The 16,344-nt window shown below is 39.3% G+C and overlaps 1 protein-coding gene across 3 annotated transcripts in view; it reads left to right on the top strand.

Annotated features, from left to right (window-relative positions):
• The window catches only part of LOC129128535 (septin-2), a 34,128-nt gene extending 20,567 nt beyond the window's left edge, over positions 1-13,561 (top strand). For 2 of the 3 annotated variants that reach the window (XM_054645907.2, XM_054645905.2), the window contains 2 exons: positions 6,360-6,453; positions 12,773-13,561. In XM_054645907.2, coding sequence (XP_054501882.1) covers positions 6,360-6,428 — 69 coding nt within the window. In that variant the 3' untranslated portion in view covers positions 6,429-6,453; positions 12,773-13,561. Of the gene's footprint in view, positions 1-6,359; positions 6,454-12,769 lie in introns of all 3 variants that reach the window. The other variant, XM_054645906.2, reaches the window with a different exon arrangement.
• Positions 13,562-16,344: the final 2,783 nt, after the last annotated feature.

The following is a 16,344-nucleotide window of genomic DNA, read 5'->3' as shown; positions in this document are numbered from 1 at the left end:
CCTGTTTGGGTGCTAATTTTCCATAAGGATATTTGTTATTTTAAGTCTTGAAATCAATTTATGTTTGTCAGCTACACATGCTGGGTGCTGTGGTGGGATAGACTGACAGTCTCATGTAATTTCAGATGTACAGGCGCTTACTGCAAGCACATTACCAATAAATTTATTCTTATGTCTTGTGGCTATGGAGTAGAAATAGGCTCTTGAGTCTTAAAAATCCCATAATATAATTAATACATGTGTTTTTTCATCTTAACCTTGACTTACATCATCGTATTTTTGTTGTGCCTGTCAGTTTATGAAATCGGTGTTTTCAAACTCTGATTTCTCACTCTGTTTCCAAGTTATTGCTAGGCCTTTTAACTTAGTATTTTTATGTTGAAGTTGTAGAGACTCAGAAATTTTTGAGCCTGGTATTTAAATTCTGGCAGTATGCTGCCAGTGCTTATACTACTTGCAGTGTGAAAGCTGAAGACTTACTGCCAATTGTAAGATAGTGGGGTTTTTTTTCTCTTTATCCTTCTTTTATCCCATTCAGCTTGGATCCACATCTATAACTGCAGGAAAGATCATTGCACTTGTGCAGTGATTTGGAATAAAAAGTAAAAAACTACAAACAGTTTTGTGTGTTTCTGAGGTGGAAAATTCATTCCCATACGTGGAAATTTTTGAAATTTACTTTGGTCTGTGCATTTCCTTTTTCCCTTATAGCATCCATATTTAAAAATAGCTGACCCTGGTTAGCTATTGGCTAACTCTGGCATGTTGCTATATATAGGAAAAAAATTTCCTATAAGGAAATACAGAAGCCGCTGATTGTCACCATAATTAGTAGTTAATAATATGAATTACTGGAAATTGAGTGAGCTCATATTTATCACTATATAACTGCATTTCAGCAGCATAAGCACACTTGTGACTGTACACATACAAGAGTGGAACTTCTGCAAGTGTTCTGTACACAAATTAACTGCCTCCATTTACTGGGGCATGTGCAAAGCAACAGGAACTCATCAGCTGACAGCCAGCAGCACTGAATGCTTCAAAAAGTCAAGAGCATTTTTTGAAAAGATTGTTTGTTTTTCTATTTTTCCTTAATGATTCCAAGCAGACAAGTAGACCTAAAGAATTTAAGGCATAACTGTTTCTCCTGTTGTTTGAACTGTGTAAATTGTATGTGCCTAGTAGTTAAGTAGAATTTTGGGTATCCCTGTAGAACTATTTGTTTTAAGATCTATGTCTGAAGAAAGTCTCCTATAAATATTTTCCCTGGAAACTGTTGATATGACAGGCACTATATATATATATATTACATACTTTTTTTTTCTATTTATGCATTGACACAGAGTGGTCAAAATAGACCAGTATATAAATATGTAACGTGTCTTTTATATAACATGGTTTAAAGGGATGAAATTTTGAATTTCTCAGGGGACAGTCTTTGTAAGTTTCCTCTGGGGCTAATCATCTCTGAATAATTGCTGCTGAAGTTGCAGGGGATTAGGTTAGAACTTGAAAAAACAAAAACATTTTTAACTTCTGCATTCTATTGTTCCAAAGAGATCAAGAGGCTTTGCTGAATCTTCTGTAGATAAGCTGGTATGAAGTCCCTTCATCTCCAAATCATCCCTAAGGTTCAGACTGGGAAAAATCTGTGGAGGAAAGAGGCACAGAGGAAATGGGCTTGCATTCCATGGCCTTCACAGAGAAAACAAATATCCATTTCCCCTCCTGTTCTGCATTCCCATCAGTAACGGTGCTTGATGTTCTATTTACAGTTTGGTGAGGTTTATATAACCTTGGAAGGAATGAATGCTTGAACTACTGCCAGGATCATCTTTATCAAGGCATCACTTTTGCTAAATGGTCTTTTATTATGCCAAAGGATGTGGTCCCCAGTTCAGCCAATTTGTGATTGCTAATCTGTCATTTTGGATTTATTGCTTAGTCTGGTTGTGCTTTTGCTCATTTGCAAATGATGACCTGGTTTTTTTAGAGCTGGAAAATGAAAATAGACATAAAGATATTCTTGTTCCTTACTGTAAAAATGATGCAGAACAGATTATTTTGATGTTGTAGCATAAGTGGGCACAAACTTAGTTTGTAGGTTTGTGCCATATTTTTCCTACTCTGAAGATGTCTTGTTAATAAAAACCTTTGAGGGTTTTGACAGGTAGTACTTCCAGAAAAATGTTAGGGCTGTGATCACATGAAAACAGCAAGGAATAAACTCCTCTGGGTTTCTCTAGTGAGCTACCCTGAGACTTTGGGCAAATCTTTCCACACTTCTCCTTTCAGTGAAGTTGGTCAGCAGTGGGCTGTATATGGTAGAATGAACACAATGTTCAACTTGTTTTCTCTCTGTTTTTCTGCTTTCTGAAGGTGTGTAACCCTTTGGCAGATGGGATAAAGAGCCCTGGGTCAGTGTGGGAGTCAGGAGGGGGAGCAGCACTGGGGCTGCCAGGCTGGGGGGCAGCAGTGACCCTGTGAGGATGGGACAGAGGTGAGCAGGTACCTGCCTGCCCCTGCTGGGCTTTGCCTGGAGAGATAAGGGGCAAACTTCCATGGGAAGAGACAGCATGACTGCTGATGAAGACCTGCAGACCTGAGGGAAATAAAAACAGGTCTAAAGTTTAATTTGTTTTGTGGGATGTTACTGCTCAGTGCAAGGGAGCAGAATGCTTCAGCCTTGCCCTGTGAAGTGTGCAGTCTTAGTCTCTTAGTCCCGGAGAACTTCCTAGAAGTTCTTCTTCCTAGAAGAAGAAAACCCCAATTTGCAATGGGAATCTCTGAGGAATTATAATGCAAAAGCTTTTTTTTATTTTTTTTCTTTGAGCAATTGCTTTTTTTTTTTTTTTTTGTTTTTAGCTGTTTTTTGAAGGAACAGTGCACGCTCCTTCAAAAGCTCAATGGCTGTGGCCTAAGTGACTTCTGCTCTCTGCTCTTTGTGAATGTGTCCTATGGAAGACATTTATCTTAATGGTAGCCCCATTTCCAAATTATCAGGAATATTTTTTCCTGTCTTCAGTTAACAAAATTACTTGTGTTCTTTGATATTGGAAGTGTTTTTAATCAAAAGAACTCTTACAGGAACATTCACTAGAAAATCCACTGTCTGCAGTTTTCCATCTTCCCTGTTCTTGCAGCATCTTCACTTCTGCCTTTCTTATGTAAAGGCATGGGCAGAAATAATCAGACTTGGTAGAGGGGAAACGTATCAGTGGGAGGAGAAATATTAAGAAATTAAATACTGTTAATTTCTTAATATTTCTCCTCCTCCTGTGATACCTGCATGTTGTCTGAGAAGTTGTTCATGTTGTTTAAATAGGAGTAGTGTCTGTCAGTATTGAGATGCAGTCCTGTAGATACAGCAGAGCTGTGTCTGTGGTTTCTGTTTAGGCTGTGGATTCTATTAACCAGATGTATGGTTCACTTTTAACTCTGTAACCTTAGCTCTCATTTTAAATGTTTGTTTCCTTTCTGGTTTGCTGCAGTAGTTACATGATTGTTTGAACTAAATTGTAGACCTGACATAAGTAAACTAAGGGACATTTATACCAAGGTTATGTTTATTCTTTTGCCTTTTGTTATCTGAGAATTTACAGGAATTATTTGTTTTAACAGATTTCCAAACATTGTTTCCTAGCTTCCTTCCACTCATGGTGTGCATTGGCCCTATGCTGTCATGTTGTAGCATCTGTTCTTTAGGGGATGAACACAAATATATCAGTGCTGCTCTTGCAAGTGAGAGGACTCTGCTGAGCAAGATCAAAGTCATTTTCTGCCCTTGATGCTTGCAGTCCCCAACAGCAAAGGGAATGAAGATGTTGACATGACATCAATTTCAGTCTTTGGTGTGATTCTTCTACATCCTCCTTTATTAAGAGCAGAGGTTTTTCTGTCTATTCAGTAGGTCCAGAAAGGTGAACATGAGCTGGTTTTGTTTGTAGTGTAACATGGAGGAGCAGCTCTTGTGTCCTGTCCTCTACTCAAAGAAGAATTGCTGAAGAGACTGATGTGGTTACTCCTTGAGCACAATAGAGCTTGATTCCCTTTTCTTAATTTGACAACAATGTACCTTGTTTTTTTCACAGGCCTTGTGCCTGAAAGGTTTTCTACTGGATCATTCTAAAATAGCTTCAGAAACTTGCCATTCCTTGCCTAATGGAAAAGACTGAGACTTCACCAGTAGGTCTCAAAAGCACCACATGAGGATGGAAAAGGAAAATCTTTTACACTCTGACTGTAAGAGCAGAGTAGGTTTCCTGGGGCTTTTGTGCTACCTTATATTTGTGTCATATGCAGCATCTGATTTATTCTGTGCTATGGGCATATTTTTATCAGTTAAAGTTAAGAAAATGCAATTCTCAATGCTGTATTTAAGTCTTAAAATATAATGTTGGCTATTAGCAGTATTCTGTGTTTGAGCAATCACCATAATATGTGTGCAGCAGTATCTCCCCCTGTGATTACTGAATGGTTTCTATTTTGGGAATGTTTCATGGCTCAGCTTGGAGTGCTCTTGGGAAAGCTCAAGTAGGAGAGCTTACAAAAAGCTAGTTTTATTCTGATGGTAGATCTGCAGAGAGGCAGTTCAAAAGACCAGGTGTCTTACATATTTGCAAGTTGATCTTTGAAGCTTTTCTTTTTTCTTGTATCATGGAATCAATGCAACACACATTTTGGGAACTTTCTGCTTTTTTTTTTCCTCCTTTCTGCAACGTTTTGCCATCTTCTTGATCAGAAGCTTTTTGTTTTAAGTACTTAGCAGAAAGATGTAGATGGGTTTATAATAATCCTCACAGACTTAGCTGCATTTCATGCTGTTCCTGTGTGAATCTCCTTTTGTCAGAGGCCATCTCTGCAGCAGTCACAGGAACCTGAATTAGCCTCTCTGAGCCCTGTGCTGCTGCAGCAAGAGGTTAAGTCCATAAGCCAGTGAGTTTGAGGCAGCTCTGGTACTGCTGGCTGTGCTGCAATCTTTTTTACTCTTTAGTTAATCTTCTGTTTCTTACTTTTTCCTAAATCTGTATCTGAGAGCAGGCAAGAAAAAGTTATATGGGCACTTGCAGTTAGTTTTTCTTGTTCTGTGATGTTTCTTTCAGTTTGTTGGATTTTTTAAACAAAACAACAGCAACACCACATGCATATATTCAAGCATTTATCTCAGGCTCTTTTGTATTGAACCTGGTGGAGTGACAAGTATGACAATAGTTAATGTGGTTGACTGGATGAATTGGTTGTTTGGATGAAATGTGGTTGTTTGGATGAAAATAGAGTATAATTGCTTAGACAGAGTGCTTTTTCAGTTAGTTTCCCCCCTGAAAATAAATGGAAGCACTTCTCTACATAAATTTAAAAAAAGAGAAATTGCTATACAAGCGTCAGATTTATACATGATCTCTGGTTTGAGGTGATCTCATAGGTTATACAATGTGCATGGAAACAGCAGCACATTTCCTTCCCACTTTGGAAAATGGGGCTCTGTATGTGGAGCTTCCCCACCTGCACTTGGAAGGAAGTACCCAGTCATTTGTAAAGCAAATTAGAGGTATTTGCATATATACTTTGAAAATCCATATTAGCATTCTTTCTTCTGTCTTAGGATCATTTGTTTTGGTTAATATTTTCTCTTTTTTTGAAAAAAAAAACAAAACAAGCAACAAAGCATTATATAAAAGTGGCCTTTTATGAAATGGAAACTAACTTTTAAGTGTTATAAGAAAATGCCTTAAGCAAACAATTTTTTCCCGGAAAAGTAATTGTTTAGTTGTAAAAAGTATTGCTGCTTAATATGTTTAGTCTGGCGTTCCAAATTTTATAAACATCTTTCTATTTCTCATTTGAAATAGTTTTTAAATCTTGTTTTCATGTTTGGCTGGTACTGCTGCTAAAAATTTGCAGAGTTCTCTGATAGTCACAGGATGAGTGTTCTACATGATCCTATGCTTTGAGCACCTGTACCAGAACAAAGCTGCGACATTCAGGTGAAGCTCTTTGCACACCTAAAGGATATGCATTCCTAATTATGGGTTAAATGTTGATTCACAGGTCTGCAAGCATAGCTGGCTTCTAAAGATCTGGATTCTATTGCTTAATTTTCCTTACAAGTGTTCTTACAAATCTTTTGTGAAAGTTAGATGTGCTGAACTGAAGAATAAGAGATGGAGAAAACCAAAATATTCAGTTATGTGAATTATTGAATATTTCCAGTTTGTGAAGAGGAAGATAAGATCTGTGTTCTACCATGGGAAAAAAAGTTTTAAGGTTTCTTGGATCTTTGGATTCTTGGATTTTTGGATTCTTGGATTTTCTTCCCATGTAATTGTTGTGAACACTTGGGTGTGTTTCTCTTCCAGCTGCGCCGCATGCAGGAGATGATTGCCCAGATGCAAGCCCAGATGAGGATGAAGCCTGGTGATGACTAAGGTGCTTAACAGCTGGATGCATCAGGTATTGCTTTTCTGACTTGTTTCACCTCTTACATAAGATTTTGGCAATGATTATTGTTAATTTTGCACATTGGCCTTGCATTTACTGTACTTAATAGGAAAAAGTGATGTCATGAGTAGACTAGAAAAGATATATGCCAGTGTTATCTTCCAGCTGTTTTTAAGACCTGTAAATCCTTCTCTTCAGTGCCTTACTTTTGGATCATCAGGCTTTGCTTCTGTTAGCACAAGCTGGTCAGAAAGTTAATTTAATATGTAAACAAAAGATAGAGTGTTTTGGGGTATGTAGGCTGCTGAGTTTTTAACAGTTTTCTCAAAGAGCCAGACAGAATTTTGCTCAGGTGTACTGAATATAGACTCCCTTGATATGTCTGATGTATTAGGGGAGATCAGAGTGAGTGAAGAAAAAAATTCCTGTAGCACATACTCATTCTTTCTTCTGGTAGAATTTTTCTTTTAAATGCAAGAACAAAAAATGGAAGGATATGAGAAGCCTTGTTGCTTAATACTTCAGTTTAATACTCTAGTTGTGATTGCTGGTCTTGTGGAATGTAAAGCTTGAATAAAATGGATTATATTATCCCTTATGACCTTGTGTCAGCTGCCAACATTCCAAGCCTAAAATAAGGAGATTTTTTTGTTGCCTTTATTTGAACCTTCAGTCTTCCTGTTTACATAAAAAAAAAGAAAAAAAAATCATTAAGAAATAAACTTATTCCCTGTATTCTCACTTAAGCAGAAGTCAATGGTTTTACTGGTATGGGCACTGTTCCCTCTGAGTGAAGTACTTAAGGGGAATTCAGTAATTCAGTCTCAGGTTTCTTACAGTCACAGTTTCAACTGTTGCAGATGGAGGAGTCTTCACATCATGTCTTCCAACTTCCATACTAAGATGTGTTTTCCCAGAGTTGGAAATCTAAACACTGAGGATAATTTTGTGGCTCACCACATGGTGTACATGAAAGCAGTGTCTGACAGAGAGCTCTCATTGTCCAGCCAGGAGCTGGTCATTTTGCAGCCTGTTCAATATTGTTAAATACTATAGTCTGAATTGAAGGTTCCAAGTTTTCACTGTGACTTTCTTGTCATGGGGCCAAATTCTTACCATTTGTAGAAATAGTTATTTAGTGTAGGAAAGCTTTTTTAGTGTAAATTATTGTTGCTGGTTTTTGCTAAGGAGCTCAGTTCCTTGTAGGTGTTAGAAATCATATTTAATCATATGACACCTTCAAACTGATACTCAATAAGAAAAACACACCATAAAACTACCCTTGTCCACAGTTGTTGTTGGCAGGGCAGAGGATGGCAAGGGATACAAATATATTCAGAATTCTTTGCTCAGTTCCTAGATGCTGCCTTTGCTGTGCAATCAGTATCTGAGGGCTGATGGGATGTAGTATTCCCATTAATGGTTAGCCAGAAATGGCCCCAGATCCCCTGTGTTTCACAGCTTCTGGCAATACTGGATATGGCCTTTATAAAAAGGAACTGGAGCATGGGTTGTCCCAGGCTGAATTTGCAGCCATGGCTACTTAAGTAAACAGAGTTCTGAGCATGCTCATGTCTGTCCTAGGGAAATGTTCTCCTGTAGGTACCTCACTCTGCTCATCTGGAGTGAAGCTTGCACCACTCTGTTTGTTAAGCAGACTTTGCAGATTTAACTGAGTGTTCCCATGATCTTGTTGTGATTTGAACTTTATGATCCTGCATGTGGAAGGGAATCCTCATCCAGAGCTCAGCCTTGGGGAAGTTTCTCTCGTGCTTGTGAACTGACTTTGCAACTTAGGTGTGATGAGTTCAACCTCCACCATTCCCATCAGATTTATTTGCTGTATTTTATTGAAATTACTATTTCTAGAGAAACCAGGAAACTTGTAATTAACGCAGTGGCTAACAGAGCCAAACTGCCAACAAATTTAAATGTAGTTGGTATTAATCTTTTTGTTCTATCACAGCTTATCTTGAACATCTCTCAGGTTCTAGTTTTACAAGAACTTTAAAGGATCACCTGTTCTACTGAAAGTGCAGTCTCTCCTCCCATTGCTCTTTTGCACCCTTACTTTGTGCTGAGAAAAATATATGAGTTTATAAACAGAAAGTTAATGTAAAAATTAATATTTTCACTCTTTCTATTTTGGATATATACCTAATTTTTTGTGTTTTCTTCAAAAGTCCCTTAAAATATTTTCCCCTACATAAAGTACAGTTTTCAGGTATTTTGGGAAAAGTGGGGTGTGGTGTGGTATGAAGACCTTCATAGGTAAGAGCTGGAGAATAAACAATAGGGTAATGAAATGTGTTAATATCAAATATGTGAAATACCCACTTCTGATTTCAGGTGTATTTTGGAGTGGGGAGGAGATTGCTGAATGCTTTGGGGTTTTCTAGGAGGAGCATTGCATAATGATTAAAAAGTGTTAAACCCAAATTGTTGCCAAAAAGACTGACAAGTCTGTGTTACCAGAAAGTGCTACACAGATGGGATGACTGGAAGATCTGGTTTGCCTGATTCCTTTTGAATAGGGCCATCTTAAAAGGTTTTATGGAAAAAGCAAAGGGAGAATTCACTTCAAACAGTTTCCTTTACTTGCAAGGCTGGAGTAAGAGAATAAGGGGAGTGACAAAGGCAAAAATTAGATGCAGGGAATACATTCAAAGTTTCCAAAGAAGGCAGACAGATTTCTAGCTGTGGAGAAGTAGAATCCTGAAAGGGAATGAAGATGAGTGCTGGTGGAGACTGGGTTAGAGGTAGAAAAGGAAGATGATTTTGGCACACTGGTCGTTCCTGTTTCCAACTGCAGTTTCTGACAAAAGCCCGTGAGAACAGATTGTGGTGATTAAGATCTTTTGAGTGCAGCCCTGACAAAGGTGTGTTGACCTACACTTTTGTCTCTTTCCTCTAAACATTTAATATCTTCTGTGTGCAACTAGTGCAGGTGGAGCAGCAATGAGAGCACAGCTAGACACCAGAATATTCTGAGAATAAGCAGTAACAATTTTTTTACCCTGACTTTTGATATACTCCCCTTGCTAATCTTTCTTGGATTTGTTTTTTCTTGCAAAACACAAGACACTGCTATGAAGTGTAGGAGCTTATTGGTTCTTATATTTGACAGTTCACATGAAGGATTGAAGAGAAAGATGGAAGGTGGAATAAGGTAGCAAAACCTAAAACATACTTAGTTTTATTTGGGTGCTCAAATATGAAATGCTTTTGGAATAAGCCTGCAGTAACTCCAATAGCATATTTACGAGTTTCTGAACTTATCCATCTCAGATGAGCAATTATTATGAAAATCAGCAATAATTGTACCAAGTGAAATGGTTATTGGTGGATGTTTCTTCCCTTTCCTCCTCTGCTTCTCAAAGTGTATCTCTTTGCAATCTGTTTTCCTCTTGTTATTCTTACAAATCTGATTTGTCTGTCTGCACTCAGTTTCAAGATCATACTGGGACAAATCAGTAACAGAAGCCAGGCTGTGGAATGCTAATACAGCCATCTGGAAATGTAGTTATAGTTAGGAAAATATGTTCAGACAAAAAAGAAACCCAAGCATCTTGCGCTTAAAATATCTGTAGGATGTTGAAAATTCTATTAGTATAGCTTGTGATTTCCACAAGCATTTTAAAACTTCCTGATCACATTAACACTGTTCTGGTTCTTGATAAGAACAGTGCTAAAGACACCAAACAGCTCCTTCTTTCTCCCAGTGAATTGACATCATTTAACAGAAGACACAAAGCACTGTCATAGCAACCAGGCTTCTAAAATGATGCTGCTGAATGCTGAATTGATCTGATGAGAAATGTCATTTGAGGAAGTAGAAATGATGTGGTAGTTTTTTTGGCAACTGAAATTGAGAGCCCAGAGAATGTGAAGCTTGGGCAAATTTGTAGTATTTGTAGCAACTGCCTGGCACTGCCAGTGGATGTTTCTCTGGCGAGAAACTAGACCAGGAGAGTGCTGTCAGTGTCCAGCTCTCCTCAGCTCCTCTGACTGTGGGGAAGTCAGCAAGCCCTGCATTGATGGGCTGGCACAAGTTCTTTCACCTCTAGAGAACAGACTTGTGTTGGAAATTGTAAGGTAACATGAGGAACCTGAAAATGTGTCAGGGCCACTTTTCCCTAAAGAAACAGAGGAACATTTCTGATAGTTTTGAAGCTTGGATCCTGATATGTAGATGTGACTCTGTGGTTGTCACCCCTATTGACATAAATAACTGATGAGCATTGGTAATCAGTTTAAAGGCCAATTTTGTAATTTTCTGTGAACTGGGCTGATGATGTTTGCTGTGGGGAAGTCTGAGGTCTTGCTACAGAGTAGCAAAGGAAGGGGAACAAACTTGAAGCAGTGAAGTCAACAGAGGGTGACTGAAACACCAGAAAACCAAAATGTTTGGGGTGTGGTGACAAAATGAGTCAAAACCTACAGCAGAGCATTGGTGTCATCCAGTACTCCTCTGCCTTTTGGAAAGATGCCATTTCTCAAAGTTCTTGCTGATGATGGGACACTCAAAGGGCCGTAGTTATCATAAAATGGGTGATATTTGAAGAAAAACAATTGAGATGAGTGAGAAAATGTAGCTGCTTATCAAGCAAATTTCTCTCATTTGGAGTTCAGAAGTAAACACAGAGGTGCCAAGTCACCTTGTGTTGTAGTGGTGTTCTTGTAAGAGCTGAGGGGGAGACAAACCCATTTCTTTACAAGGTGTTCAAAATCTTCACAAATACAGGACTCTGAGCTATGTGACCACTGGATCAGGGTGCAGGTGTATGTAGTACTTGCTAGTTATGCTGCTTACTGAGAGAGAGTTTTGTTTTAATGGCCCACTGGAGGAATATCCTCTTTGTTCAATAGTGGTATGAACTCCTGGTGCAGATGGAGGCATTTGTTAACTCTGGGTGTTGGTGAAATGAGCATAGGGGACTGTAAGGTTGGTCTAGTAAAGCTGGAGGTCAAACTTGGCAAGAACAGTATCAACCTAATTGTATCATAAAATATTGCCTTACAAGGAGATGAGGAAGAAAGAGCAGTGAAATGAATCCATGTTGAAAGGACACAAACATACTTTGCCCAAATGTGTTCTAGGAGCTTGTAAAATGTAGGTATTGTGTAGCTAATGCTGCTAACATCAATGCACAGCTGTGCTTAGAACCCAAAGCTTCATGTTTATTGGAAATCCCAGTCTTTTTGTGAGTCTGAAACATGAGTTACAGTTTCTTCTTGAGGTATCTTCTGTAACAGATTAGAGTTGGGCAGGCAGTGGCAGAAACCAAGTTTCTCTTTCAAACTCAAAGTAGCAGTGTAGCGCAACAGGTTGAGTTTGAATTTGAGTATTGAATTTGCTTAGAAATTTATGGACTCTGGCTTTAAAGCCTTATTGCTAGCTTGCTTGTTTAGTTGTTATTAGAAGTGATGGGCTCCTTAAAATGAGAAGGAATTGTGTATTGAACAGAACTCCCACAGTGAGAAGGACAAAGAGCAAAGCACATGGCTCTGTATCCCCACTCTAGTCTGGATGAGTGTTACAGTGCATTTTACAAGTAAGTTGGCAAAGAAACACAATAGTGTTTTCTAGGATATTTCTATTTTCTCCATCCAGATGAGCATTTAGATTAAACTAACTTTTTCTGTCAGGAATGAGGATTTTTGGGACTGGAGAATTTGGGGTGTATCCCCTGAGTTCCAAATCTGACACAACTTCTTAACCGGGATCCAACTTTCAGGAAAAGCTGGGATTCTGCTTTCTTTGTAGCAGCCTTTTTGATTGGCAAGTAACTGTAGAAATACCCAGAACTGATGGTTATTTTTGAAATTACAGACCAGTATCCGTTCTGATTTTTTCTTTTTTCAGCCACAGGAACACTGCTGTATGAATGCTTGAAAAAATATCTGCTTTCCTGCTTTACCTTAGCAGTGTTGGAGCGTGATGTTGAGCTTGCTGCCTACTGCCTGCCCTGTTTAGCTGAGTGGTTTGTTTCCCTCAGCAGCAGTAATGCTTCACAGAGCAGGCCAAGGTCGATGTGCTGTGTGCAGGACTGTTGAGAGGAGCTGGGGGGGTGTGGGTGCCTAAGAAGTTATGCAGCTAAAAATAAGTTCTCATTTAGAAGCTCTTATTGGACATTTGTGATAAATATTTGGGACCAAACTGCCCAGCTGATCTAGTTGCAATGCAGGTGCCTGTGCTGCAGGAACTGCAACTCCCCATTCCCTGGATTATGCTGCTTTGCTCAGAGGGGCTCTGACAGCCCCCAGTGCTCTGACAGTGCTGAGAGTTTGTCCTTTCTAATGCTCTGTTTTCCACTTTTGTTCCCAGCAGCATACGGTTCTCTAAGTGGATGGGTGCTCTCTTTTCTTTGCCCGTGGTAACGTTCAAATGCTAAAGCTGGATGCCACAGACCAAGACCTGCATTAAAACACAAAGTCTGAAGATCGTGTTGTAAACCTGCTTGTTTTATATAATCATTGTTATTCAACTTATAGTGTATCTTTTTTGATTCCTTTCATAACACTGTCTTCATACTTACCAATGTGGTTTTATTATCCTTCCTGTACCTTTTTATTCAGAAACTGCCAAGAGTACACTGTTTGGACTAGTCATTGTGGTGGGTTTTAAGAATTAATCATTTATCTGCTAGGTTGTTCTGAACAGTTTTGTGGTTAATACTAAGACTTTGTGGCGTGTTGACGGTAAATGTACGTGTGTTTGCACAGTATTATACCTTTCACCTGCCATTTTAGGTTATTCTGTATCGTATCGGTTTTTCAGAACTTCCTCTGTGCTTTTGTTGCTTTTGAAGCTTCATCTCTGGTGATTTGCTTTTGTGTGATGTATGAGAAAATGTACGAAACGAAATGAGTCACCAGTGGTTGGAAAAAGCTGACTTCTCTAAATCGCCGTGCCTTAACTCACCTAAACACTCCACACACCAACAACTTGTGTGGATGCCTCTGGAGGTTTGGCTTCAGGTCGCAAGAATTGATGGCAAAAATTTGTCACAGGCATTTCTATCTGTCAGCTGAGCGATGGCATGTCCTGATTTTTTATATATACCATAGCACTACTTTGAAGTTTTGTAATAAATTGTATGAATGTGGAAAACGTTGATTTTCTTTTTGGGGTGGTTTTTCTTGTTTTATTTTGCCTTTTCAAGCTAATGTATGAAATGCTGTAATGGCATTGTGCACGGTGCATATTCAAAGGAGTTCTGTTTACCCTGGGATATGAAGGTGTTTTCTAAAATTTGTATACCTGCAAACTGCATTGATTTCATTTCAAAACACTTTAAAAAGTGTTTTACCTGTAAGTTAGGTAGCAAAGCTTCACATCCATTTTTTTCCAAAGTTCATTAAGCACCTACTGATGTCTTTGGGTGGATGAATATCTTGGAAAATCTGATCACACACCTTACTTTATAAGTTCATGAATGTTGTTATTTCCTTTATGTCATTGCTGAGTTATAGCTCTATTCTGCATGCTTTTGTAGTCTTGTGTGTTTTATATATGCACTAGTGTAAATGACTTTCCAAATATGGGATTGAGACACTTTGTCTTCTTACTAAATTAGGGTGTCTTTCATGTAATGATTACCCCTAATTTTGCTGTCTAGCAATGAGTGTTTAATCAGGATAGGATTCACAAATGATTGGCATTACTGGGATGCATATTTGGCTTGCTTGGAGTTGAACTGCCTAAAATGGACATTACCTTGTTACTTCAGTGGCTGCTGTAACAAAGTTGAAAGAAGAAATGGAGTGACAGATTTGCATTCACACATATTCTCTGCCATTTTTTATGAAGATTTTAATTTAACCATGTCTGTCCAGAGGGCCAAGGTGAGAGACTTAATGGCAAACTTTTTCTCATCATTTGTTTGCTGTTATTTGCACATTTCTTGTTTTTCTTCCAGGATTTTGCATCATGTTTTGCAACCTTCTTAATTATGTGCTGTCCGTTTGTGCTTGTGAAAGTCAGGACAGCCACACCCCTCCTGAGAAACCCAGACTTCAGTTGGAGACCTTAGGTACAAGCTAGATTAGCTCTCTGAGCAAAGGTGGCATGAAAGCTTTGCCTTTCAAAGCCAGCTAGGACAATGGGGAAGCAGACTCTCAAAAGCATCTAGTCTTTAATTTTATTAAAGGAGTTTTTTTCACTCTCTTTAAAGCAAGGCACCTAAAGTCAGTGTCACAGGTCTTGTGTAGGAAGCCTCAGTGAAAAGGTTTTTACTTGGTGATACTGAGTACTGATTGATAGTCTGTGCTTTCTTTGGGCTTGTGGATTCCAGATGGAGCATTTTGGCTCAAAGTTTGAGATCTATTTTAATAATTGTCCAAGAAGGGCTTGTAGAGCTGCTGATTCCATATGTGAGTATTTTCCTTTCAATGTAGTTTTATTTTTTTATGCTTTCTACCACTTCTTTGATCTTGACTGATGTTAGTTTTCAGTTACATTTGAACCTGGTTTTGTTAAAATACTTAACAGCTTACTGGGGGAATATATAGTTGTTAAGCCAAGTCTTTGTACTGTGGAGCTCTCTGGACAGAGGACACTGGCTAGACCCTGCTTTCTGACTTTGCATTTCAGCTCCCATAGGTGTTGGCAGTCCCAGGGCCTTGCAAGACAAGTCCCTTACTCTGAATTTCATCCTGGCCTTCTCCAGTCAGATGTTTTCCAGCACTGGGACAAAGTGCCCACATGTAACTTTTTTAATGACTGTTCAGCAGGATCAAAGAGCATTTCACTGCAGTCCTTTCAGTGTTCATTAGTTTTAAAACACTGTGGCAGGCTATAAAACAACTCATGAAAGGCTGATTAGTTCATTGGTGCCTTTAATTGTGGTGCGGAGTCTCTGATGGTCTGAGGCTTTCTAGCATTTAAAAACAAGGAAATTTGCTGACAATTACCTGATTCATTTTTTTCTGATGCTTTGAATCAATGGCTAAAAGTGAGCTCAGGGTGAGCTAATGTGGTTTTAAAATGTATGTGCCTTGGATTGCCAGGCCTTGGAAGTGTCTCCTTGTTTTGTTATGAGGGATGTTTTGAATGAGAAGGTGGAAGAAATGCCAAGATAAATGCTGTGATGACTACAAGGATTTGAACAGTTGGTATTATGGCATCAGTGTCACATTTGTTCCAGGCAGGGCAGTGCCCTTCAGTTATGCAGCCATCACCCTGCCAAGCTTATCCTGTCCTGTATTCTGAAGAGTTTCAGGTCTGATCATTTGCCTGTCCTTGAAATGGTAAAGGCATGACCCCTCCCTGCAGTCATGGAAGTCAGGGGAAGGATCTGGGTGTCCTTAGTCTTCATATCCCATTCTCCTTTCTTCTCTGCTGTTGAGTTTTCTATGAGTTGTTCTCATGTCATGTGCAACTGCTGCTTTTCATTTAAGTTCTCTCTTGCCTTGTCTTAGAGTTATGCTGACAGCTTTTACCTAAAATAACTTCTCATATAACCTCTTTAAAATTTTTAATGGAAACAGAGCACACATTCCTACTTCACACAGCATGGTTGCAGTATGATTCAGGACTTCCCACTGTATTTTGAGATGTTAAATCTGGAAACACATTTCCTATTTACTCCATTTGTGTTTGGGTTTTGTATTTTTTTTGATACTGTATACGTCCTTCTCGATGCTGTGTTTCTATTCGAGAGCAGGGAGTGCTGCCTTTTATAGTGTTTAAACGTTCAGGGAGGTGTAGGGTGGCTGCGGGGGTTATTCCTGCCCATCAGCCGGGCCCGGGGCTGTGTTCTCCAGCCGCTGGCTCGGGGCGGGGCTGGAGGGGGGGATCGCTCCGGTGCTGCGGCCGGCGGGTCCTCTGCCCTGCCCGGCTCCGGCAGCCCCCGGCCCGGCTGTCACCGGCGGGTCCCCTGCCCTGCCCGGCTCCGGCAG

Source organism: Agelaius phoeniceus, chromosome 18 (genome assembly GCF_051311805.1).
Source record: "Agelaius phoeniceus isolate bAgePho1 chromosome 18, bAgePho1.hap1, whole genome shotgun sequence".
In the NCBI taxonomy this organism is placed as follows: Eukaryota; Metazoa; Chordata; class Aves; order Passeriformes; family Icteridae; genus Agelaius; species Agelaius phoeniceus.
Note: the sequence above shows the minus strand (reverse complement) of the source record. Positions and strands in the feature narration are given on the sequence as shown.